A 26,437-nucleotide genomic window follows, 5' to 3' on the forward strand; every position below is an offset into this window, starting at 1 on the left:
CTAAACTTAGGAGAGGGAGCGTCGCTGTTTATGCCGCTCTCTAGCGATTTAAATCAACTAAACTTCTGCAATTGTTGGATGTACTAGTTTCTATTTAACGTACGTGGTTGTGATCAAATATGCGTGGAGATGCATCGGTCTCTAAACAAAGTGCACCATTTGTCGACCCCGAAACATTTTCATTCAAAATCCGAATATAGACTCTGAAATTCGCTGCAACGATACCCAGTTGAGGCTTCTAGACAATTAGCTTTACAACTGCATCTGCGCGACCTTTTCTTTGAGATTTTGGCCTCATTTGAACGTACCCATCGTCAAACTCCGCCACATTGTCGAATTCTATAATGGCGGCATTTTGAGCCAATCAGAGAGGCCGTAGCAGCACTCTGGGCCAATCAGAGCTGAAATGATGACGATTGCGCCAAAATCCAGAATATAAACATGACATTTTCTAGGTTTAGCGTCTGCTAGCGGAATTGGTCGCCAGCGGATTAACGACGCAGCCTTTTTAGCGCGCAATGATTCCCGATGTTCCGGCAGAATCGAATCTTGCACCGAGTTCACACTTGTGGCTCATAATCGCAATCCTCCTCACTCGCGGAAAAGCGCGCGGAGGCCCGTGGAAATGGGTAGGGATGGGGATGCATTTTATGTGAAAAGTGTGGCCAAAGGTATAGTACACTGTACCAAAGGTGAGCTACTGGGTTAACTACCGTCGCCATTTTGAGGCGTTACACGATACGCGTAGTTTTCTTGAACTAAAGGCGGCACCTAGTTTATACTAAGTGGAAGTAGGGTTGTGGGATACGAGCAGGGCAAAGCTTAAAGAGTGGGTTAATTACGGTCTGTGCAGTAAGCTCCTACGCGTTGCACGTTTTAGAAACCGCGCAGAATGTTCGCCCGTTGTTCTAAGAAAGCTGTAACTGGCACCAAGATCAAACGCTAAGGGAGGAGCGGAGACGGGGGGCTTGTTAAGCTTATTGTCCCAGGGTAGTTGTGGCATTATCCAAGCTCGTTATTAAGCATGTTTTCCAAGTGCCATAGAAGAACTAAGTGACACAAGAGTTTAAATTTGTCGGTAATGGGAGTTCTCTTATGGGTCATATGCGAGCAAAGCTTTAACGTGCGTGGTTTAATTACAGACAATTAAAATTCTTAATATGACTGCTCGCAACGGCTTCGTCGAAAATTCGGCTAAAGGGAAGAAGAGTGCGACAGACTAGCACATTCTTGGGGAAAAACACTCTCACTGTCCGGCACGCACAGATACCTAAAGAAAGTTTGTTTTTTTTCTTCTCGAGGTAAATGCATATTCGCAACATCTAATTGCAGTTCGTGTTCCTCTGGTCTGGCCAAACAACACAGCTGCACAAATCGAGCTTGTGTAGTATCTATGGATTTAGGTTATTCGTAAAGCTAACTCTTAAAACCACCAACACCCACCTGCAATGAAATACACCAGTGTTTCTTATTCTGCAACTATGTTTTCCGGCGGTTTGCATCATAGCTGCACGCCATGATATGGAGACCTCAATCGCGATCAAAACAAGTTAGGCAATAAGTAGTAGGCTGTCACGTCATTCGTGCAGGATCGGCGACCCCAAACCGAGTGTCTTGAAACACGGTTTGAAGCGCGGTGCTGACGGGATGTTAAAGGAAGGGTTTTAGAATAAGCTGCTGGTAGATTTTACGAGACTGGGCTAGATGGTTCTCGAGAGAGGATTTATTTACACAAACTATACAACGTATAAAATTTTATGTAGCTGACACACCACAAACACGACAGATCACCAGACCACAGCCTACAGTCCAACTCCAGTTCTGATAGCACTAATGAAACTTAACACAGAACTTCTTGTTGGGCAAGTTGGTATCGATTAATTATAACTATTCTAAAGCACTCTAGAACAACACATAGCACACAAGAGAGGACAAAGTGCCTTTTTAATTTTTTTTTTAACTCACAACTGCTTTATTTTTACAGAAGACACGTACATATATACGTTCAGTCAGCGCCTCTCTTGTGCGCTGTGTTCTTTGGCGCCTTAAAATAGTTATAATGAATGGACACTAATGAAACGTTCGCGACACATTTTTGCACAACATATATAACAGTAGCCGTGCGTTGTGTCGTAGCCATATAACAAGCCCTGGCTCGCAATGCTCACACCGTACGATCCAACTCCGGCGCTTGCATGGGCCAGCTTCATCATCAAGCGCGCGTACAAGCTAAACATAGACGGCGGAGCTATTATCACACAATGTCCGGGACGTCTACTATTCGTTTGGAGATGACATACAGTCCGAGGCGATCGATCTCTGCCGTAAATGGCGTATTTGTATAACATGATCACGTGGAATGCACATTCCCCGTAGATCTGCTTCATGCTGCACGTGCTCAATCATAAAACGCGATAACTAGAAAGTGGCGATCCTATAGGGGGGTATGCACATGACGTCATCCGCAAGGAGCGCTAACGGCGTCAGCCATAACTTCGCTCGCGAGTTCATGCTGCCTACGCGAGCAGGCCTGCGTCACCAAGCAGTTACCAATGCGCACGAACCGCCCAACTTCCTTTTCGAAGTGCTTTTTCTCACTTGGCTATCGAGTGGTACGTCCAACGATGCGCTTAAGAGCGTGCGTGCGTAGATTGAGTGAACCAGAAAAATCACGCTATAAAAACAAAGTGTGCTTGTGGGATTGTGTCGACCCACTCGAACTCAAAGATGATGAGCTTGGGCGCGATGTCGGGCTACTGCCTGGCGTGGATCTTGCAGAAATCAATTACCTTGTGAATGCTACGAGCTTCGTGATCGGCGTGCAATTGAAAGCCTACAAATCAATGGAAGGCCACAATTATCTGACGATGCGGCTGGGTGCGGCAGCTACGCGTCAAAGTGCTCGCGTAACATGATAGCCTCCATTCAACACAGGCGCTGTCCTCGTCTTTTACGCTGTGCAGACACGTCGATATTGAATCACCAACTCACCCAAGCTTCCTCTTTATCAATGCGATTTCACAGCCTTCGTAATTTTTCTGTTCCGTCAATTGTGCTGGTGTTGCCACAACATATTTTTTTTTTGCCCTCCCAGGTTCGTCAGTCACAATCATTCAATGAAAAGCCACTCACACCATGACTTCTCGTAAAAGAAGAGGGCGAGGTGCTCGACTGCACACTGCACCTGCAAGGCAGGCCTTGCAGAGTCATGCTCGCACATAGCGGCCGTGATCTTTTACACTGAGGCTGTAGTGAAGAAGATAGTAACCAGGTATCGAGAAGGGTCCTTTCTGGGCAACACTCCTATCGCCGGGCTTTAATTATGCGGTTGCTGCAGCCAAACACAGCACAGTTCACCATGACACTGAAGCTCAGTGAACGCACGGCCACGGCGCGTAGTCTTTCCGGATATGCAAACACTGTACGTAGAACTCTGTTCAATAAACAATTAACAGCACTTCGCACGAAACACTGAAACGTCTGTGCTTATGTCAGCTACTGGCTAAGGTGGTGTCACGGCTGCCATCTTGCGTGTAGTTCCGATTTTTCCGACGCTCTGCGACAGTAAACATGGCGCGGCTAAAGTCCCTAGATATCTTTAAAATCTAGGGACTTCAGGCGCGGCTGCCCCGGCGACGCTGTCGCCGCCTCGCGGATTGAGCTCGGTGCATACCTTTTATACTAAATACAACAGCTAGAACCAACTACACGGATCTAAACCTGCTTCATGGCACTGCCTAAGACGAAGACGCCGCCATTTTGGCTGTCTCACCGCCGTCGCGGCCGCTGGGCACGCCAGAAGCAAGTGTCATCTTCACAATGCGGCCAAATATCACGTGACCGTTCTTCTTGGCGGCTTCTTGGGCGTCAGCAAGACTAGCGAACGACAGCACCGTTTTCCCCGACAGTGCGCCGTCGGCGCGTCGGACGCGAACCACCATGGTCGGCTTCAAAGGCCAAAGAAAGTTGCTGATCTGAGCGACGCTAAAGGGAAGGCCTTCGGCGACCACTTTGTGTTGTCCCTCCGATGACTGCAGGACTTCTTCCAAGTTGTGCTCCTTCACCACCTCGCCCGGGATCAACCGTTCGCCGGACGCTTTGGCCTTTTCTCTCCTGGTAGTCGACGACCTGAGAGCACGCATTCGTGAACTCATGTTGTCCGCATACAAAGATAAGCTCAGGAGATCTCCCTTGAGTAGCCTGTCAGCGTAATCTTCCGAGACGAGCCGCAGCTCTAGCTTCCTCCCTTTCAGCGTTTTGCCGGTCATAGCCAGAGCTCTTTGGGCATCTTCCGTGGTCGCGAACCGGACGAACGCTGATCTCTGAGCCTTGTTTGAGTGGAATCGTTCACGCTCTATTCGCGTCACATTGCAATGGGACAAGAACCGTTTAAGTTGCTCCTCCGTTGCGTCCGATGCAAGGTTGCGGACATGCACGACACGACTGGAAACTATGTCCTTAAGAGCGCTTGGCGCGGGTGGTCTTGTCATTACATAACGCCGGATGTCGTCCGCTTCCGCCCGGATGACCTTAATGCCTCGACTCGATAGCTGGGCGCTGCCCCACGCATAGTTCACGGCCCTCTCTTGGTCCTCTTTTGATGTCACCTGAACGAACGCGCTGCCGGATGGTAGGTTGTCGCTGGTCAACAAGAGGACGCCCTGGGCGCCCTTAAACACCTTGATGCCTGCTCTCTTTAAGCGCTTGACAACTAACGCTGGCGTAACATCTCTAGGGAGGCCATTAACCCTTAGCAGGAATCTTTCAGTGTCCTCATCGCTATCGCTCTCGCTGGAGCCACTATCACTGTCGCTATCACTGCTGCTACTGTCGTTTCTTGAAAATGAAGCGCCTCTTGGTGAGCAGGCGGCAGACTCTTCGGTTAGTTGCCCTGCTTCCTTGCCCTCTTGCAGGTCTTCTCCAGGCTTCTTACTGCTGCTGTGGAGAAAAAGAAATGTAAGAAGACAAAATGCAGCAGCCGTAGAACCAAGCCAATCAGTGATCATCAAAAAGCCTGGGGCCGCGTCTCGTAGAGATTTATTTCTTCCAATTCTATTCATTTCGTATCATCCACCGCTGCGACTGCCCGATCATGGCAATAACAGAGGTACAGCTTCATGTGAGCAAATGCCTGACAAGTGGCAAAAAAGAATGAAAAATGGTCAGAGTAGTTCTAAAACGCGGCCCCTGGCAACATCCTATAAGTGTCGACACTAAAAGTAAGAAAGGCAAAGCAAAATATTTGCTCTTAGAAGTGGACAGGGGTATTGAGCCACCGTCGGTCATCAACAGGACACACTGCTCCTTTCATAAGCAAAATTAGTCTAGATTATGTAAAATGTAAAATACCACCAGAGCCAAACTGCAGTCCCTTTCTCAGGCGTTCTGCCCCACTGGGTATCAAAATCATTCCTTAACAGTCCACTGCATTGTTTTCCCCTCAAGTATTACACGGGGACATGGTTCACTGCCAGTGCTTTCATTGTTCACTCATAGAATTCATGTAGAATCACCTGCAGACAGAGAATAGCTTCCATCATTTAGTTTGTGAATAAACATAGTGTTCCTCATGCTTGGGTATTTCAACACCAGTCTGCAACTGGGCTATAGATTATTGGTGCTAAGGCCATTGTTGTGTCAACAAAACCAATTTGTGTACTCTGTTGAAGACAATGAGAGGCTGCATTACTCGCCAAACAAGCACCATTTTATATAAGAAAGGGTACACAGCAATACCATTATTGTTTGGATACTTTGTTCCAAGCAAAAGAACAGCTATGAGGTTAAATAAGATGATTCAATGTCGCTAATATAAAGTGTTGCAATGCCAAATCACTTTTTTCCCTTGGCCCATTATTAGGTCTCTCAACATGCTGCAAAATACAAATCCAGGCAGAGAGAATCAATTGCACAGGCTATGTAGCATATTTACGCACTTTCAGTGCTTGCTTAGGAATGCCTGAAAAGGTCTGGCTTTCTCATAACATACAAAAACTATAGTGTTCTGGAGTTTTCCACTGTTACACAGTCTAAGAATGAGCACATGAACATATTTCCACAATGCATTACCAATAATTCATGAACTTGTCATTTTTATGGCCTACTTATTAAGATCACAGCCAGTGGCCACCCTCGATATGGTCATCAGTTACTCTTTTATCATTCTTGTTCGTTTATAGAATTCTCATCAGAATGGACACACAGAGGAAATTCAAATATGAACATGATGTAACCAGCGTGATGAAACAAAGATGAAAGTCACACAAACATGTAGCCTCTGTCCTCATATCACTGTACTCCCCATAACATGTATCTGAAAGAAAAACTAGCCCAGTATTCTACTTTATTTAAATGTGAAGCTATAAATGAAAAATTCAAAATTCTACACAAAATACAATACCCTCAGCAGGTCTTTTGACACCAATAAGAGTTGATCCCCTTCACGCACAGTGTCTACACATGTAACTTTTTTGTTTGTTCTTGGCAGTGGCGGCAAGTTAAAGAGTGTCAACATGCAGTGGAATGCAGGTAGCACTCAGTTGAAATCGATGCCTTGTCCCATCAGTGGGAAGAATATTAAAAAATACTAGTATATATTAAGAGAGACAAAAATATGCTTGACAAGAAGTGGCTCTCGATTAGGCATCCTTCCTGCATCAGGATGCTCTTCGCTTATTAATAATTTGCTTACATCTGCTTTCTTTAAGATTTTAATTTTAATGAAACGACAGAGTACTTCTGGCAGTGCCATATCCAGAATAACTGCTTGTAATCATGATTAGCCAGAAAGGCTAAGAGCTTTTATGAGTTATCATTTTGTTGCTGTGTGCACCGTGCTTCTATGCAAATATTTAACTCAAATAAGAACTCATGAGCAGTTGATAAAATTATGACTGACTGAAGGCATTAAGATGGTTTTAAACATTGTTAGTGCTTGAAATGGAGATCAGAACATTCGGAAGATGGCCCCAATCAATAATTGCATTGGACAGGTACAATGTATGGAACTTGCAAGTCATAAGGAAATGCCTGACCTCATGAATATAATATAGTATCAGGGACATGCATTCTTGGCTAAATAAAGGCAACAAAACAGGGTTTTTTTCCATTAATCATAGGTGTGGAGAAGAAATAGATATTGTGCCTTGTGGCAACATGAAGGAGTAGATAGGTGTGAAAACAATTTCACATAAATTTTCTGGAAGCACATGAACATTCACTTGAAAATTGAACACATAAGAAGGTCTCACAAGACTAAAAACAGAGAAGTAACCTTGCCTTGCATTTTCATGTGTATGTCATGAAATCCAGAAAGTGTGGTCACCCACAAATCTTAAGTCTGCTGCAGTTCATGTCACACAGTGCATGGCAAACACATGACATCAGACACTTATCTCACATTGTGTTGTATGCTACGACAGCAGACATGCTCCACTGAATGCTGAAAACACGGTGTCTAATTAAGCCTTCATTCCCAGCTTTGAAAATGATGCCAGCACATGAATGTTCACATATTTATGATTTACTTCCCGTCCTTGTCATGACCGCTCATAACCCTCCTGTCCCCCCCCTTTCCTTAGTCAGTGCAAGGTAGCAGACTGGAGGAGTTTACTTCTGGCCAATGTGCCTTTTATGGAACAAATTTTCTCTCTCCCATTCCAAATGAATGAGAGAAAGGCAGTTACCCTGGCATGGCGTTTTGCTGAATTCAACTCAAGCTCAGCAAATCTAAAACAGAATGGTACCACCTACTCGCCATTGAAATTTGGTGCAAATGCACAGAAACCAAAGAATGCTGTCCGAGAGCTTCTTGCACTGACCCAGCTTTAGCGATGGAGCAATCAGCTAATTGAGAAATGGCTTGAGATGCCGCTTCTCAAGCAAACAAGCTGCAGGTTTCACTTATAAACCTGGGAAAGTATAACACAGCCTTCTTTTTTTTTTTTAATTTGAAATGGGGGCAAGGAGAATAACCCTCACAGAGAAGAAAGGATGCAGATGTTCAAAATGCGGGCACCAACAAGAGTAGAATTATATCAAATCGCACATTAATACAGTTTACTGAGCCAGCACTTGCCCTGCAAACTTTTCCTGCAGGGAGTAAGCGGCACTCGGTAGTGAGCTACACATTACTTTTGCCACACCTATGATGAAGCTTTAGGTCGGGGCCAACTCCAATTTCCATATTCAAATACATGTCAAATGCAGAAATACTTTTACGAGAAAACCACTGCACTGATTTGAATGAAATCTGTTGCATCTACGAGATAAACTTAAATTGTAGTAGCTCTAGGAAGCAAAATTTTGATTTAAGACTGGCCAAAACAGCTTTTAGGAAACAGAAGCACTAAGCTTACAAAGCTTTGACTCTGCGTTAGAAACAGATGTTGCAGTTCTGTAAACTGCACCTGTTGGAGCACCTCAAAGTGGACTAATTTGACATATGAATGTGCAATTACAGCAACGTTATACAGCTTATGTGCAATAACAGCAATGTTTATCAGGGTTTTATGTTTATGTTAGGGTTTATAAATCCTACTCACAAATAACTTTTCGATTTGACAACAGCGTACATACATCAATCTTGTCTGTTTTCGATCTACAATTAAGTGCAGTTTACAGAATTACGATATCGTTTTTTTATTGCCGAGTTAGAGTTGTAAACTTGATACTTGAGGGCTTTTCTTTTGAGTTTGCAATTCAAATTAATTTTCTAAAGAATTGATATTGTAAATTGAAAATCTACTTCCTAGAGTTGCTATATTTCCACTTCCTTTAAATGAAACAAGCATATCTTAATCGGTGCAGTGGTTGCCAAGAAAAACACTTTCTTCTTGTACTAAGATGGGAATACCCGAGCTAAAGCTTCCTCTTATGCCCTACATGACTGGTTTAATAACTAGTAAATTGCATTTCTGATGAAAATGCAGTTATATTGGAGCTTTGGCTTCATGGTTAATTAATGACAAGCATCTATTTACTACTTTACGCTGCACAGCCATAGTGAATATAGCAAGCACCCCTTGCTGCACCCCAGTGCAGCTACAGTTAATTTCAATACAGGATAACCTTCCTTGAACTTTTTTTTTCTATTTATGTGTTATGAAAAGAAAAAAAAATAGCAAGTAAAAGCACCAAAATACTCAGTGACATGAACAAACAGTTGCATTGTTTCTGAAACTGTACTACGAAAATACATATATCTCCTATGTTTTTCATTGTAGAAGGCTACCTTCCAAATGTTCAGCAAAAGATTTCCACATACAGCACTTCACTAGCCACTGTTTTAGGCATTCTAAGCTGTGAAATGGCATTCCACCTAATCCACCTTTACACATAACCTGGTTAGAGTGCACCCATACCCACTTGAGTATAATATGTACCGTATTATACTAATAATAATATTAGTAGTATTAAGTGTTAGTATAATAAAATGCTGCACAAGTCAAGTCTATAAAACTATTTTATTCATATTTATACACAAACAAAAGTATGTGAACTATTTCATTCAAATGACTAGTACTTGTATATAAAACTATTTTTGAACACAGTCAGGTGTGCAGTTATGTGCTGTTCTGGCCGGAGTATGAATGCTTTTACATACAAGTTCTACCTTAAGATTGAAATCATGCACTACAGTTATGTCCTGTCAGTCCTCAACAGCATTCGAGACCCGCAGTTCAGTCCCCCACAAAGCCACTCTCCTCACTCCCTTCACACAGGGGAACAAAACAACACATGCTGCAACTGAATCTCTCAATGTTTATATTAGCAATAGCAATTATTGGCAGCCATGATTTAAGCAATGACATTTAATGTATTTCAAGTGTACAAAGTCATCCACTCTTAGGAGGTGCAGGCACTGATAGAAACTTCAAATTAAAATGGAGGCACACAATCTTTCAGCAATAGTTATCTGCTGTAAGCATCAACAACGCTACTCTTTCTTTTCTTCAAAGAGTTGGTATGCTGAAGTTAGACTCTACTAAATACAGTTAAACCTCGATATAACAAAAACACACATACTATAACAAAGTAAATATAGAATTTTTCTCAACAATATCAGCGTGTAACAAACTTGTTCGCAACAAATACTGAATGTAATGAAGGTATTTTTGTGTCACACTATAACGAAGTTTGACTGTGCTCCTAAAGAGAGGATGGCCCTGTACAACCAAGCAGTTTCCTTGCACTACACATGCACTGCCTTTGAATTGCACATTCCAAGTTCTCCGAACCAGCTTGTATGCTCCTGCCAAAAAGTGCGAGGTCCTCAAGTGAGCCACACATGTTTCCTGGTCACAAAGCAAAGCAATGATCCACAGCCTGACACCATTCCATTCAGTTAAGTTGATAAACAATGGTCTCACAATGGCATAACTCGAACAATGGCTGCCATGAGCAACCTTAAAGCTGAATGGGATGATCTTTCCGTAATTGACAACAAACTGAGGCTGAAAATAATGTACCTTGATTTAAAATTAGACACAAAGGTGCTTAATTGACAACCTCTGCACACACACCAAAATCTTTTCTGTCAATGTTTGTTTGATCCTACCGCACTGCAAAAAGAGCATTATAAAGCTGAAAGTGCTGCTTAGGAACACTGAGGTTGCCATAGAAATAAACATTTGTGTGTGCAAACACATTTTCCCAGCATTTCACCGAGAGGTAGTAGTGCTACAGCACTTGGTTCTGGACAATATTAGTGTTTTTGCACAAACAATGAAACTTACAAGCCAGACTAATCTGGCAATAATTAACATATGAGAAATATGAGAACATCACAGTAACAAATCTCTGCAACTAAGTAATTGAAATACTGGCACATTTATCAAGTTGCCAATCTAGTTATTTAATGACAACTACATTTATAACAGCAAACTTACAAAACATTTTTTTTTTTTTTCACTGCAGTCAATTCTCCCATCAGGCAGAAATACGGATGTTTGATTTGATGCCAGTGAGCATGACAAACACACAACGAAAATGAAACACTTTTGCAAAGCTGGGCACCCTGAAATGAACATTCACAAGTACAAGTTTGGAGACCATGGCATCAGTAAAAATTTTATTCCTCCTAGCACAATTGTGTAACATGGAACTGTTTGAATGAACTGTGCTGACTGAACAGGCGCACACGGGCTGTACCACTTAATTTCAGCCCACATGCAAAGAAAATAAAAATTTCACGGCATCTATGGTCTCAAACTTTTGCTCACAAGTGTACCCCCTGATGCAATAAATGCTAGCTGTTTATTGGTGGTTATGGCTAGCTGGCCTTTGCTTTCTTTCGTTCTTTTATTTTTTGCTATCCAGCGTATACAAAAGTAATTGCTGCGGCATCCTACAAATAAAGGAGCCCTGCGACACCTTGTGATCAGAAGTTAGAACACACTAGAGTGAGGCCAATGCTTATCAATGAACATATATTCCCTCATAACTTTTAAAAAGGACCTAGTAATAACGGAGATATAGACAACACAATGTTTATATTTCCCATTCCACTTCAACACATTTCGTCTCAGCTGATGCCAATATCAATGCCCTGCCTATTTATCCCCGTCTTGCTTATTCCTCTTTCCCCTATGCGTTTATGGCAACCTTTTAAGGTTGGCATGACAGAGGTGCCAGAGAGCAATTAGGTGCCAGAGGTGCCAGAGGTGCCAGAGAGCAATTAACCACTGCTTCGCAGTTTGCTGGATGACGAGGTGCGCATGTGTGTGCAAGCTTTCACTCGTAACTTTCGACACCTTAGCTTGTTAACTTGCCCGCAGTTACCTGACGGAATTGATTTTCTTGCATAGTTAGCGTCACCATTTAACATGTTTGTCATATTTTACTGTTCTATATGCCACATAATAGCCAATCAAGAAGGTGGTAGTTTTGGTTCCACTTTCGTTAAACTGAAGTTCACAAAAAGAAGTGTTTCGCTTAGCCAAAGTTTGGTAAACATTTTTTCTATGGGGGCCAGCCAAAGTTAATACTTTCGTTGCATTTATCCGGCATTTCCGGTCAAGAGAGTTTGTTTTATCCGGAGTCTACTGTATTAGCTTAAGAAGAAAGTTGCAAACCTGAACAAAGTTATCTCCTGAACCTACATCATTTTGCAAAGTTTTTATGACCGCGTGTCACTGAAGTTGAGAAAATTAAGATCTTATTAATATAACATAAGCCAGTGGCAAGAAAAGTTTGAAATGGAGACAAGCTAAGAAGGTATAGAACACAGCTGGCCTGACATCTGTTCCAAAGCAGAAGTGTGGCAGTAGACCTAACATCTGATTCCACAATAAGAGACAGCCGAAATCAATGATAGACGGCACAAGCAATGAATACCCTGATGCATGTCTTTGTCAAGAGAATTTTACAAAATGGGCTAGTTTTCACTGACCACCTCAGTTTCACCGATTAAACTGTGTTGTCATGACTAATGGAAGCTAAATATTTCAAGAAGCTTTTTATCCCTATTAGCTGACTAGTCTCATTTTTGGCGTGATAATTATTCCTGAAAGTACCATCCATATGGCAAAAAATGGAAATGAAGAAAATGGGATTCACCAAGCAGCCATGACGGTTTATAAAAATCTGCAAAAAGAAAGCACTCCGGCCCTGGCAGTGGAGAACAATAGTTTCATTTCTACACTCGGCAACCAAGTACTTCAGTTATTGGCCCACCCCAATAAGCCTTACATGTACATTGTAGCTAGCATCCCACCTTATACTAATAAGAAGGGAAATGGCAGATACTGATGGAGTGCTTTATAAAGCTTTTCTATACACGTAATGACTGTTCACACAATGCTGCTGGCTTACATTTTCGAGCGTGGCTCTGCATGCACTTCAGTTGAAGATACATACTTATATTTATTTTTGGTCTTCCCACTTATCAACAGGCATGCAACGTGTGATAATTGACAACGATGGGTGCGTGCAAGGCATGCCGTTAGGGACATTACATCTGCTAGTTTGACCTGAACAGGACAAGCAAGATTTGTTTGAATGCTACAATGTTCAAAATAAATAAAATGCACAGTGTGCCTTTCTTTAGTTCAAGTAGATTTTTTTTTTATTTTCCCAGAGCACATAGTGCAATTCGGCCTATTCAGGTGTACAGTAAAACCTCGTTAATATGTAGTTGGCGGGGAATGTGGATCAGGTACACGCTAAGTGTTGTACTAATTAACCGACAATGGCAGATGAGCAGCTATAGACTTGCTGGCCAAAAGAGCAAAAGACCGGGGGAGTGGTGACGTTGCTTCTACCCTTTGCTGCCGTCGTTGGGTAAAACAGCACCCTACAGATGGCGGTAGTGGGCCAAGACAGAGCGACAGAGCGGTGCATGGAGGAAAAAACTGAGGAGGGGCCCTGATGCCACTCTTTGTGAAGCTAAGTGATGCCGGAAGTTGGCGTTGTTCTGCCATCATGTTGGGCCAGTTCTCCTCTCTTGTTTACATTTCTCGCGAAACCACGCTGCACTGTGCGCAATCAGGCTGCTCGGATGCGCGTGCTCAACAGCATTCCTAAACCAAAGGATGTAATCGCGATGTCTCATCGCATTACTGTTGCCGAAGTCATGTTGAAAGAAGTTCATAATGAACTTCGCAAATTGGGCCGTGAAGTCAAATCCACTGCTTTTACCGGCTTTTGTGAAAATAAACATGCCTTATCAGCCCTACCAAGTGAACTGTTCTCACCAACTGCAGGTACCAGCCACAGCCCAGTTCTTGCGTGTTTTTAAAAAAGATCCCCTTTATGACTCCCTTCTACTTGCTGTTCTCTGCTTGGACTTCCAGCGGCTCTCAGACGGACTTGCGAGCTAGACGTCTGGCAATATGAAAAAATGTACGCATTCTCAGTGCATTGCAAGAATGCACTGGAGACACGTACGACACACTGACTAATTTGCGATCCATGTACAGTTGATGAGCACAAACACATATTCTTGCTGTGGCTTGAGGAATCGTCATGCTTTATTGAACAAATTTCGGGTGACCGCACGTCACTACTACAGCGCACTGGCGAGGAGGCAGAACGTCAATTCTGACTCCGCGTTTAGATGCACTGACTGCTTGAGGAGCCTTCTTCCCATGGTAAGTGAAGTTTCACGGAACCTAAGTTTTGTGATAGCCGGCGCATGGTGCAGAAGAGCACAAGTGTAGGCCTCTCCTACATGCGACCATCGAACAGCCGTTTGATGTGTTCGCAGGCATAATACGTTCTGTGGAGCCTTGCTCACTCTTGGAGCGCATCCACTAACCTTCACTTCCCTGTGCTTCTCGCGCGCAAAGATAAGATACGCCTGCGGTAGGGCGGATTCGTTCCTTATAGGGCCCCTGAAACGGTTCGGACAAATTTTGTAGATGCGTAGGGTAAAGCTGAAGTTAATCATTCGCACCATAATTTGTATGAAACATCTCATATTAAGAGAGCTACCTCTCCGCCAGCTGCTTGGCAGTTGACCCCAAGCGAGAGCTATCGAAGCAGCGTGCATTGTGAGCATTCTGTCGCAGCGCCGAACGTTTCTGGTATTCTGGTAACCACAGGCAAGCTGGGCGTTTTGACGGAACGGTGGAGGCATAAACTCAAGCTGATGAAAGAACTTTAACGTAGATGCACATGAGCTGCCTGATCGGTCTCCACAGTCCAGCCACCCGTTGGCGCAGAGCTTAACAAGCCAAACAAAGAGCTAATATTGCTCTAAGCAAGTGTAAAACATTTTAAACATTTACAAAAACAAAGTGTTAATTATTACACTCCTGCGAAAAATTTACACCAGCAGCAAAGCAGAATACATTTCGTTACTGCTACTGTGTGTGGTTGAGCTCTGTGCCACCAGGTGGCTGCACCGTGCAGACCATTCACATTTGCGCTTTTGCTCATTCCATGAAACAACACGGTCAAACGGCCAGGCCCTGTCCCCTTGCGCTTGCGTTTACCCTAATACCGGACTTGCGAAATGCTATTGCATTTATAATCTTTCGGTGTAACGTGACGGCTGCAAAAGCGCAAATCCTGGTGCCGATCAAATAGCGGCAGTCCGATGCACTGCAGCCAGTCCGCTCATCTGCTGCCTTATAGAGGGACACGATGTCGCAGCTTGACATATTGCCAGTCGCTACGTTTGCAGTCCACAACGCAACAAAGTCGAATCATAGTGCTCGCGAAAAGACTGAGACTGACTCTGACCGTGGAGCTCTCGTTAAAATGGAGCACGTTGTCACACAAGCAGACGACACTTGCTGTGTGCCGAAAGTGCTTAAGTGTAGTGAGAAATTGCTCTTGAGCATTCTCTTCCTGTTACTTTCTTTATATAGAAACAAATTAACTAACATTCAGACTATTACGAACATCATTTGTTCACCATAAAGGTGGAAAAATTATCGATGACATGCCCTCGGCAGTGAATCGGATAGCTCGCCCTACTGACTTCAATTTGTGATTTACGTCATACGGGTAGGGGCGGCTGAAAATTCCGCCGAGCAGTGTGCTGCGATCGGCAGAGATGTACATTTTTAAAACCGTATAATAAATTACATGCTTTACGCGGAGCACTTAGATGCGTCAATTAATGATCAGAAGGACCTACTCTAACGACTCAGTACATTTGTACAAGATTGTCAAAATCGTTTTAGGGTCCCTTTAATAAGTCAAATCAGCCGCTTCTTTCCCATCTTCCCGGATGAAGCGCCAATTGGCCGGCGCACGGTGCCGAGGGCAGCAAAATGCACATATTCTGCGTAAAGCTTTATCGGCACGTGTATTGTGGTACACTTGTGCCAGGTGTGTATGACCCTTAAATGCGCTCTGCTTAAGAGTTCGTGCCGTTGCGAGCCTTGTGAGAAACAAGCAACAGTTGAACAACATGTGTTTTAATATGCACAAAAGCAAGTCGTTACTGTACATTCATTTCTAATACCAGGATTATGCATTCTTGATTAATGTATGTTCTACGTCCGCAAATGCACCATGTGCTGACAAAACCAGGAATCACTGACCTGCAAGGGGTTCACTGTACAGATTCTAAAACGCATCGGTTTCGGCCTGCGATGGCATGTTAGCACGATTCCGCCGAAGAGGATAAAATTTCCCACAGATATTCCTTCGTCCGTTGCCATTGCCATGGCACGGTACATTGCATAAAGCCTTGCATGCGCGTTCATTTTGCAAGTTTTAGTTCCTTCTGTCCCACCTGGCCACAGCAACACCCGGAAGAGCACGGTCCAGATCACACAACGCAGCAAAGCACGGAGACGAACGTAAACCTGCCCAAGCAACGCCTTTGCAACGGTACGAAGCCTACAGAGCAACACGTGTGAGCGCACACAACCATAACAAAGTCGCCATTGTGGCCCGAGAACATGGCCACTACAGAAAAAAAAAAAAAAAGAAGGAGAAACTATCCTGTCACTTCCTCCACACTTTTCTCCTAGCGCGCAGAGGGGGTAGGACGCTAGGAGAAAAGTGTGGAGTTTTTTTCCTTCCTCCATGGAGCGGTGGATATGCGACTGCAGCTACTTTTTGGTCAAGTGGTGTAGACTGTTCGGGCATCCCGTGACATCACATGGAAGTTGAATTCTCTGCTACTTGCTATCGTGCGAGTTATGCAAGCCAGCAAAACCAGTGCAGCACTACGCGACGACACTACTGAAACATGAAAACGTGGGCAGTGTAGAGTCGAGTGAAAACTAAATCTTTCGACCACCCATGTCGTTGTCAAGGGTAATTTCAATTAGGTATTTTTTTTAAAAGGGAAAAAAGTTATTCTAAAAGTTATTCTAATTCTAATATTCTAATTCTAATAACTTCTAAAAGTTATTCGAATTAAAAGTTATTCTAATTGAGGCATGGTTGTAGGGGCCTCATTCTTCTATTCGTGCTAGACTTATGAGGGTCACAGTTACAAGTTTTGCCAGAAGGTGAGCTTTCCTTGCATAATGAGCACTAGCCATGACTGAGCTGGCAGCAGCTCATTCTTCAATTTTCGCTCAACGAATTCATGCACTGTTGTAGAGATGGCAACTTCTATAGCTGCACTGCGGTTTAAGAATGGCCACAAAGGCTTTGAGGGGGTTCTACAGGAGCTGGGCATCGTTCCAACCCAGGAGTTGATTTGCTCTGAGTGACCAGATACACCGGAGTCTGGAAAACAGACAGCTGAAGCTAAACCTTGTCATCAAGGTGCAGCAAAAAAAGTCTGCCTGGAGGAGGAAACTCACAAGTGTTATAAGTGTGCCACCTACACAGCAGGAGAACTTGAAGTTTGACACTTCTGCAAATATTGGTCCGCATTCTGGCCGTATTTCATGCAGGTTGAGCAGTCCTTAAACCAAAAAGTGTGTTTAGAAGTTTCAACTTAATTTTCCTTTGTTTTCAATCTTACACTATTTTTACTACTTGTGCACAGAAATTCTTGTAATTAATGTGACTCAATATCGGCCAAACCTGTACTCGTACAGACAAGGATATGTAGAGTCAAGTATTCAGGCCTTATCGTAACTTGAAGCAATATTGATTATGCTAACTTTAGGAGACCAATCATGAGCGCTCTCAATACCTACAGCCCAAATTAATGTTTCTTTTTTAAATAGAAACACTAAACGAAAATAAGTTTTAGCTCACTTCCAGTTAGTTGTTCATAAAAAGCAATATATGCTATATTAAAACAATCTCCTATGCCTTGTTGAAAGCCAAAACCTTGCACAAGAGACCATATCCTACTTTGAGGAGTCACAGAAAAATAACAGATTAAAATATTGAAAAACTAAAGAGCTATCCGAAAATCAGTGACTGAACTCTATATTCTGCATATTTTTCATTCAGTTCGCTTTATTATGAAGAAATATGAATCTCTAAGGCACATCTCCCTTTAAAGGGCCCTTCACCAAGCCCCGTTGTAAATTTTAGTTTCAGTTTTTAAACTAGAAGTTCTAAAACACCGTCTAGGGATTGTTTTGCTGAAATAATTTTTTGCAAATTGGTTCATTACTGGAGGAGACAGACGAAATCGAATGCCGTGTTACCATACCTATAGGAGGCAAGTGCAGCTCCCAGCAGAGACTCTCTCCCTCTGCATCGAGCAGCATCCATGACATTCCTTCCACTCCTTCTCCCATACCGAAACTGAAGGACCGCGTTGGGTTCACCTGACTAGCCCCACCTCCATTTTTTTTTCCTCTTCCTTTTTCGCCATGCAGTGCCTTTCCGGTGGCAGCATTGCGTGTTTCGCATTGGACGATTTGCCGAATTAACGTGTCATGATGAGTGACGTTGCTAGGACAGCGTTTCACGTCGCAGCGTTTATGCGTGTTACCTCGACTCTCTGGCTGGGAGCGGCTACTGGGCGTTGCAATTTGTCATGCATGTCTGCCTCTTCTAGAAATCCACCTAAAAGGCTGAAAAGTGCCATCTGTGACAGGCGATGTAAAAGAACAAAAAAAGAAGGCAGTTCAAACTAAATGTAGGTGTTACAGACATGGCTGCCATTTGGGGGCTTTTGAGCATGGCTAAATTAAAAGGTGTGTTGAGCAACTGGGTGACAAATTAACTGAAGCTGACTGCAGTGACCAGCTACTTCACCTTCTTATTGACTCTGCTGTTGCCCTGAATTTAGAATCATAAAGGTATAAGGTATAAGGTACAGTGGCACGACAGTTGCGATCAAAAGCCCTTACATGTTGAGCACTACTCATTCACTAGTAAGATAAGGCACAGCTGAACAAACCAGACCATGGAGATGGTACAGACAAACATGTAGGCCAGCAGATATGACAGTCCGATTTCCACGGCTAAGCACATGAAGTGGAAGGCCTTACAACCTTGCAGACAGCACCTACTCTCTGTGGACAAGCCAGTGTTTCCCGGTCTCTGTGAACCTATTTTCAGGGCCGATGACAGCGACACTCGATGTGCATCCACTTTCACCCGCACACCTAAAATGTGGGTAGAAACAAAAGCAAGCATGCAAAACAGGTTTGTATAAATAAAGTTCTGAGGAAATATGTAAGGCGAGCAAGGTACCATGCAGAACAAAAACTGTCATCCGCTTAACTGACTTAACTGTAGCATAATTATAAAAAGGTAGTCATTTTACTCATCATGAAAAGCAAACTTCGCAGTTAACGAAATCCTGCTATTTGCCACCAAGTTTGCTTTTATGAGGGGGACAAGATACCTGCTACAGCTGCATCATCTCCTTTCACAATATACAGTGTCTACACATTTGTGTACATAATTTGTTTCTGCGAGTTCCATGCAGTGGTGGCAAGGAAAGAAGAAAAAAAAGCCATGAAAATAGAGCTGCATGTATACTGAACCCTCTGCCTTACATAATATGGCGCCACTTCACCTCAGTGTGCAGAATATTACTGCCCACAACTTTACTAAAGCCACTACTATGTTCGACAGGAAGTTCAATGCGCTGCATTTCATCAGCTAGGGTAAAGGATGGTTTTTTTTCACCTTTTCTTTTGTGATGCATGCAGCCAATGTTCACCTTACACATGTGGTTTTAGCCAGTAATTCATTTATTTTTCTTGAAAAATATTTCAACTTAAATGGCTTTACATTAAATTGAGATTTCATTACTTTATAACTACGTGGACCCATAAGAAAGTGCTCAAACGATTGTTCTACTGCCATGAGTTTTTCCAATTGAGTCTGTACCACTGAGAAAAAAATCCCTGAACATACTGCCTGTTGTAGACTGCTGAGATAGGTAGTATGAGACATGGTTGATGTTCTGCTTGAATTATACACACTGGTTTGCTGTAATTAAAAGTTGATAAGATTAAATTTAAGCAAGAAAGTGGCATTTAAGTTATGTCTACGTTGGATAGTTGCAAATATTTACCTTAGTTTGTAGCAAAGATAGCACAATTTTACAGGTACTGTTTTCACAAGAAAAACAAGTCTTTACGACTTCCTATTAATGGCCCTGTGGCTGGAAAACCAATGTGACTTCCCATTTTTAGCAGCTCTCGGTGTATGCCTTGACCCAGTTTCACTACACAAGCTCGCTATCATTAACTTGTACCTAATTCTCCACTCTTCATTACCAACATTGCTGAAATAACAGTGACCAACTGCTTTAACTTGCATACTATTTTTTTTTCACATGATGTTTTCTACATTGAAGCGAGCATAACAAATTTTTGCTCGTACACTGAGCTATGTGAATTAATGTAATGATGACAATCCCGACCATATGGAGTGGTTCATTGTATTGATGGAACATGGTTATAATGGCGCATTTTGAGGACGGGACACAGAAAGAATGCACAGAGGACAGTCGCATTCTTTGTGTCTGTTCCATGTATATAACTGTGTTTCATCAAACCAGCAACCAACTAGCCCATCTATGTCGCTTAATTGGTTCATTGTAACATCTCAGCTATTATTTCCCTTTCACTGACTGCTACTGCAGATACAGCATACTATAAGCTAATAGGCAAGCATTAGTGGTATTTTGCAATCGGTTGTTAACACCACAACTTATAGTCATGAAGTAATCCTGAGGTCTTATTTTGTAATGACACATTTCATCATCCATTCTTTTTGCACTGTGTCACTCGTTATGAAGAAGCTATGCTGCCATTATTGGGCCTCTTCGATTTTCCACTTCTCGCTGCCTGCAGGCTGCGAGAGCCAGCCAGAGCACCTTCATTTTTTTCAAGTTGCTCTGTCCACCATGCCACGCACTTCCGCCGGGCGTTCGTTTTACTTGGGCTGGACAATTCTGGCTACCCACGGGTTGCCAGAACCAGCCAGGATGATTTTGGTCTGGCTGCAATCTGGAAGTTCTCTGGCTAGCAGACAACTAAAAGAGGCGATGAGCGCTTGTCGCTACCTTTGTGGGGACTTGACGGATTGCAACTCGGGTGCTTGGAGACTTTACCTCGATCAGCCAATTGGCTACGGTCATCTTTGGATTTCCTTACTTCTAGCATTATCTTCTTAAGTTCTAACGCACCGTTCCACAATGCGAGGTGGTGCGATACGAGCAGCGGTGAACCATTTGAAGCTTTTGTATGTGTATGCGTGTGTGTTCCGTGAAAGCTTCTTCCCGGCAGTGAACAGCGCGCCACGCTCTCGTGCGTGCGAGTTATCTGCATCGTGTTCTGCGCAAGTTGTAGATACTCATTCACACACACTGCGGTGCATTTTCAGTTTGTCTTTCTCTGGTGGTGTTCCTTTTCACATATTTCGCATATATATGCGGTGATATCTCCTTTTTCTGCAGTTAACGAAGGCATTTCAGCTAGCCCGGGTTTGCTCCATGTCTCCGTCGTATGCTTGGGTGGCAGTTTGAAATCAATATGTGTTCGAACTGCAGGTCATTTATGTCAAGAATGCACTGGTCAAGTAATAGACACATGTACATTAGCTTATTGCTCTCATTATTGCAACCAACATTGTTTTTCGTGTGAAACTTTTCGCTGGTCACAGGCGGCGTGCATTTTCATGCGCCAGCTGCATTCCCAGCTCCATAGGATCATAAGAAAAGTGCCATCAGCCGAAACAAACTTTCTGAAATCAAAGCCCAAGCAGGTCGGCACAAAATTTTATACGTATAAGACATACCCGATATCCTGCTTTTTCATGTCTCGTCAAGTGATGACACAACGATAATTACACAACGATAATTCAGCAAAGTCACCGGTGGGCGATACGATCGCTTTCAAGGATACAATCACTCATGTGCAATTTCGCGTCTTGGCATCGGACAAGTTTTGGCCATCTGCTGTGCTGTGCAAAATGAGGTTGACCTGGTGCACGTCCTGTGCCGAGTCACGCGAAATCTCGTGAAAGTGATTGTATCCCTGAATGCAACTATAAATTTTCAAGCTGGCAACACATAAATGGGCCGACTATGCCGAGCGCCCGCCGGCCGCACTGGGTGCTGTCATGCTGGTAGCGTGTTTACATTCATCCCGCGGCCAGCTGCCCTGGCGTTTGATTTTGCAAACTTCAGGCAGCTTCAGGTTGTCTTGGAATACCAGCCCACATTACTTCCTATCAGGATCGGAACTAGCTGGCTGCCGTCTGGCTGCGGGCGGGCTGCCAGAACTCCGAAAATCGAAGAGGCCCATTGGGGGCAACTTGGAGCAACGAATGATAAGAATGGAAAATGAAATCGATTATTACAAAATACAGTCCTTATAACTGGTTCAGTTTTCCTCAGCACTTTAACGACCTTATAATTGGCTAGCACACAAAGTCTGTCATTAGGCAAGAAAAGAGAAGAGCAACACATCACAAACTAAATAGTCACAGCCTACTGTACAGCAATAATACCAGAAGGAAACTCGGGTAAAACTACAGTAAAACCTCGTTAATTCAAACTCTTAATTTGAAATCCCGGATAATTCGAAGGTTTTCTGTTGTCCCGTAATGTAAATTTGACTGGATAATTCGAACCGGCGGCCTAGGCCAACCCGGTTAATTCGAAGATTTGGGGTGCTATGCGGCAATTCCCGATCCCCATTTCACCGTAAACCCGACGAAACGACGGCCATTCGGAGCTGCGAGGCGACACCACATAGCAATCATTATTATTTATAGACGAAGCGCCCGACCCGTAGTACTGCTAGCACAAAAATCAGTCCACGGTACGCCCCGCGCACTGCCGAAACGTGCGCCTGCAGAGGAGATGTGCTTCACTGCAAGGCAGCAGGCATACCGGTTTTTGTCACGTACTCTCGTCCCCCATTCCACACGCTCCTCACAGTCGCAGCGGTCGCAGTGTCAGCGCGTGTTCTGTGCCACTGCCACTGGCTGCCATTCGCCCATTCTCTCTCCGCACCTGTGGCGACGTGCGTGCGCGCAACGCCGGTCTGCACCGTTTCTTTGTGTGCGGTGGTTGGGGTGTTGCAGCTAGCGTTTTTTCTTTTTTTTTTATGAACTGTGCAGAAGTGCCAGTGAGTGAAGATGCCGAAGTATAAAACTTTAACACTCCAGCAGAAGTTCTGCTTGATCCAAGAAGCAGGTAAGAACACGTGTTCCAAGACCGAGTTGGCTGAAAGGCACAGCGTGCCCCTCTCGACGTTGTCCACAATATTGAAGAAAAGTCGAAGGTACTGGAGGCCTGCAGCAAGATGCATTCTTCGAAGCGGTCGTGAGTACAGGCTCCCACGAACCAAGGTGTGGAATCAGCTTTACTTTGCTGGCTGCACAAAGCAAACGCAGCCCACCTCCTCATCAATGGAACGATACTGCAGGAGAAGGCCAACGATTTGGCTCTACAACTTGGGCACAAAGAGTTCAAGTGTAGCAACGGATGGTTCAGCCGTTTTAAAGAGCGCAATAATTTGACCTTCGTAGCCGTCTGTGGCGAGAGCGGCAGCGCAAACGAGAGCGTCCTCGACGACTGGAAGAAACACACGTTGGCTCTGCTGCTTAGCGAGTACGGTGCAAACGATGTGTATCTGAAGACTGAAAATGATCAACAAACGTGCCACTCAGACTTGGAGAGTGAAGCTATCGCTCTCGGGGAAGTTATTGGATCGCTGAACGTTATCTGCAGTTTTGTTGAGTGCCACAGTGGAAATTCTCAAATGCCGCACGTAGTTGGCCAACTAGAAAACATGACCCTTGGAGCCTCGAACTACAGGACGCGGCAAACCAGCATCTCTGATTACTTTAAGTAATCCAAAGATCGCCGAATAAAGGTAGCACATTCCTGCAGTGAAATTTTTGCCTGGGTTGCATTTTTTTGTTTGTTCGGTTAATTCAAAAACCTGCTTAATTCGAAGATTTTTTGCGGTCCCGATGACATCGAATTAACGAGGTTTTAGTGTAGTTCAAAGGAACTAACTCGGGCCAAACAAAGTCAAGGAAAGTGTCACTACTATATAAGATTACAAATGGCAAGTAAAAATGCTTTTGCATGCTCAAAGTGTGGACTCTTCACATACGTCTTGACTGCCGAGATGATGTCATCTTTGCTGCAGGCAAATATCCTCTGCCGGTGCTCTTGCCTCATCTCATCTGTCACTCCATGCAGGAATGCTGCGGCCCCACAGTCACCTGGAGTGATTGGCTTGTCAACCTGCACTCGTTGGTAGAACGGCACTGCTTAAGCCCAGGGCAGAGAGAAGTCGTACGATTTAAAGTTTTAGTCCTGCTGTATTACCAGCTGAAACTGCACCGGCGAAGCCAGTAAAGCTTGCTATCCAGCAGGGTATATGCATATTACATGTGCAGTACTTGTACTATGTGGCTACAAAAGTGGATAACCATATTATTTGTATAGCTGGTATGGCAATACAGCAGGGCCTAAACTCTTCATTGTGTAAGCACAGTATAAATGCTGTGTGTGAACAGCAGTGAAAGTTACATTGAGATTACTCTGGTGAAAGCAATGAATGTGAAATGGATGAACAGTTGAAAGCCCCACATCTTTTTCCAGGGTGTTGTGAACCCAAAAGCTATACATATAAGCTGCAGAAGAGCCACACTGTGCATGTGTTTAACACCATGGGTGTGAAGTGACACACCCCATAGCTTCTCAATGTTTACATCGGAGTGCAACTGTGAAATATGTCCTCCTGCAGCCGCTGTCAACTCCGGTCATGGTCACGTGGCCAGGGACGTCACTCTCAGCGCGCAATTTAAAGAGAGAGTGATGCAACAACCCTCTTTCCCATTGAGGAGCCCACTTCACACAGGCAGTCTGCTTGGGCATAGCATATGCAACTCAATAAACATTCACCTTCAGCCCTCTGATCCTGCGTTCCCGATCTACAACACAGTGCAGCAAGCAAAGTTGGCACTGAGCTGTTTTTAAGTGCTATGTGCAGAATATAACAAAAAAAAAAGCATTACAGTTTCAATGCCTAAGCACTGTAAATATGCTTAGACAGTGTGTATTTAAGGCTGACAAGTTTCAGCTCTGACCCCAGCAACATACTGCCGCCAAACCTGCTGTGGCCATAAAGGGCTCTAGTAGTTAAAGATGAATCTCCTTGAAGCCCTGCCTCAAGCTTTATTATAAATAAATGGTTTTCATATTATGCAACTGCCACAATTGCTGGAATAGAAAAAAAAAATAGAATAATTAATTGCTGTCCACAGTGATCAATACTTTGTGCACTTCACGGCGTTAGGTAGTGCCTTGTGTGCCATACCACTTGTTCATGCATGTGTGAGTTTCTCATGTCATTGCATAAAACTCCACACAATGATGTTCAATCTCCTATGATAAGGCTGCCTGGGCCATGCCCCAGTGGTATCTTCAGCAGGCATGTACTGGGTATTGCAATGGCTGTCAAGCCAGGTTAAACTTGGTAATTTGTGGAAGTTCTGGCCCCTTTTATACTCGCCTATGAGTACAGATGCTACAATATAAAATGCAAATTTGACATCAGATTAAATAAAAATCTCTTTTTCTTTTTTTACTCCAAACAAAGTACTGGCGTACCTTCTTTACCACCTTTCCTCTAATGTTTGAAATTTTTAGAGCACATTAACTTGTAATTTATTTCATAACTTGAGGCTTTTGAGCTGTGAGGAATCAAAAAAGTTATTTAGTAAAAATTAACACTGCATAAGAACATTGTACAAGAATGTAGGGCCCTTCCGAACAGATATGCTTTGCCCCAGTGAGGCAAAACCTAGGGTAAAAAGAGGAAAAAGAAAGTCCCCATTGTACACGCAATATCACTACGCAACTTGTGTTCAAATAGCTTTTACATAAGGTGCTAAATTAAAATCCGGGGTTCTACGTGCCAAAACCACAATGCGATTATGAGGCAGACTGTAGTGGGAAACTGCAGATTAATTTTGACCACCTGGGCTTTGTTTTAATGTGCACCCAATACAAGGTACACATGTGCTTTTGCATTCTACCCTCATCAGAATGCAGTTGCTGTGGACGTGATTAAACTTGCGACCACATGCTCAGCAGCGCAACGCCACAGCCACTGAGCGAATGCGGCAGGTTTCCATACGGTGTGACCAAGCCACTATCCTTTCTCTTTTTCAAAATTATTTCCAAGCAGCTGATTGAACAAAAGTAGAAAAAATTATGCAGATCCCACACACTGTGGGAATCTGTGTAAGCGAAGCTTTCTTCAGCCTGCAAGGTAAAATGGTGAAATATGACAGGAGACATGCTGCAGATTTCAGTGACGAATGCATCGCTCAGCCACCACGGTGGACTGTGCAGAAAAAGCATTATTATTTTATTGAGCACCTTTACTAAGCATTAAAACATGTTGAATCACAGGGCATGACATGCTTGACTTTGTAGAAATGTGCCACAGTACAGTGAGAGACGCGCAGTGACCTTAGGTGATGAATGTTTCCTGTGATTATCTACATCGTCAGCTAAAGATGCATGCACTCACTTTTTGTAAGTAAATTGGTCCTATGCGACATACCTGGTACACCAAGCATCTCAAAACACTGGCCTGCATGAGGTAAATTGGTAAAGGTGTCT

At 43.6% G+C, this 26,437-nt stretch overlaps 1 protein-coding gene across 2 annotated transcripts in view; it reads right to left on the minus strand.

The window, feature by feature from the left end:
• Window positions 1-1,708: 1,708 nt before the first annotated feature.
• LOC126516414 (presequence protease, mitochondrial) overlaps window positions 1,709-26,437 on the minus strand; it is a 146,332-nt gene continuing 121,603 nt past the window's right edge. Inside the window, exons 26-28 of one of the 2 annotated variants that reach the window (XM_072285549.1) lie at window positions 23,913-24,046; window positions 18,834-18,929; window positions 1,709-4,935 (exon numbers count right to left, since the gene is read on the minus strand). In XM_072285549.1, the coding sequence (XP_072141650.1) occupies window positions 3,738-4,935; window positions 18,834-18,929; window positions 23,913-24,046 (1,428 nt within the window). In that variant the 3' untranslated portion in view covers window positions 1,709-3,737. Of the gene's footprint in view, window positions 4,939-18,833; window positions 18,930-23,912; window positions 24,047-26,437 lie in introns of both variants that reach the window. The other variant, XM_050166533.3, reaches the window with a different exon arrangement.

The sequence above is a fragment of the Dermacentor andersoni genome, chromosome 1, assembly GCF_023375885.2.
Source record: "Dermacentor andersoni chromosome 1, qqDerAnde1_hic_scaffold, whole genome shotgun sequence".
NCBI lineage: Eukaryota > Metazoa > Arthropoda > Arachnida > Ixodida > Ixodidae > Dermacentor > Dermacentor andersoni.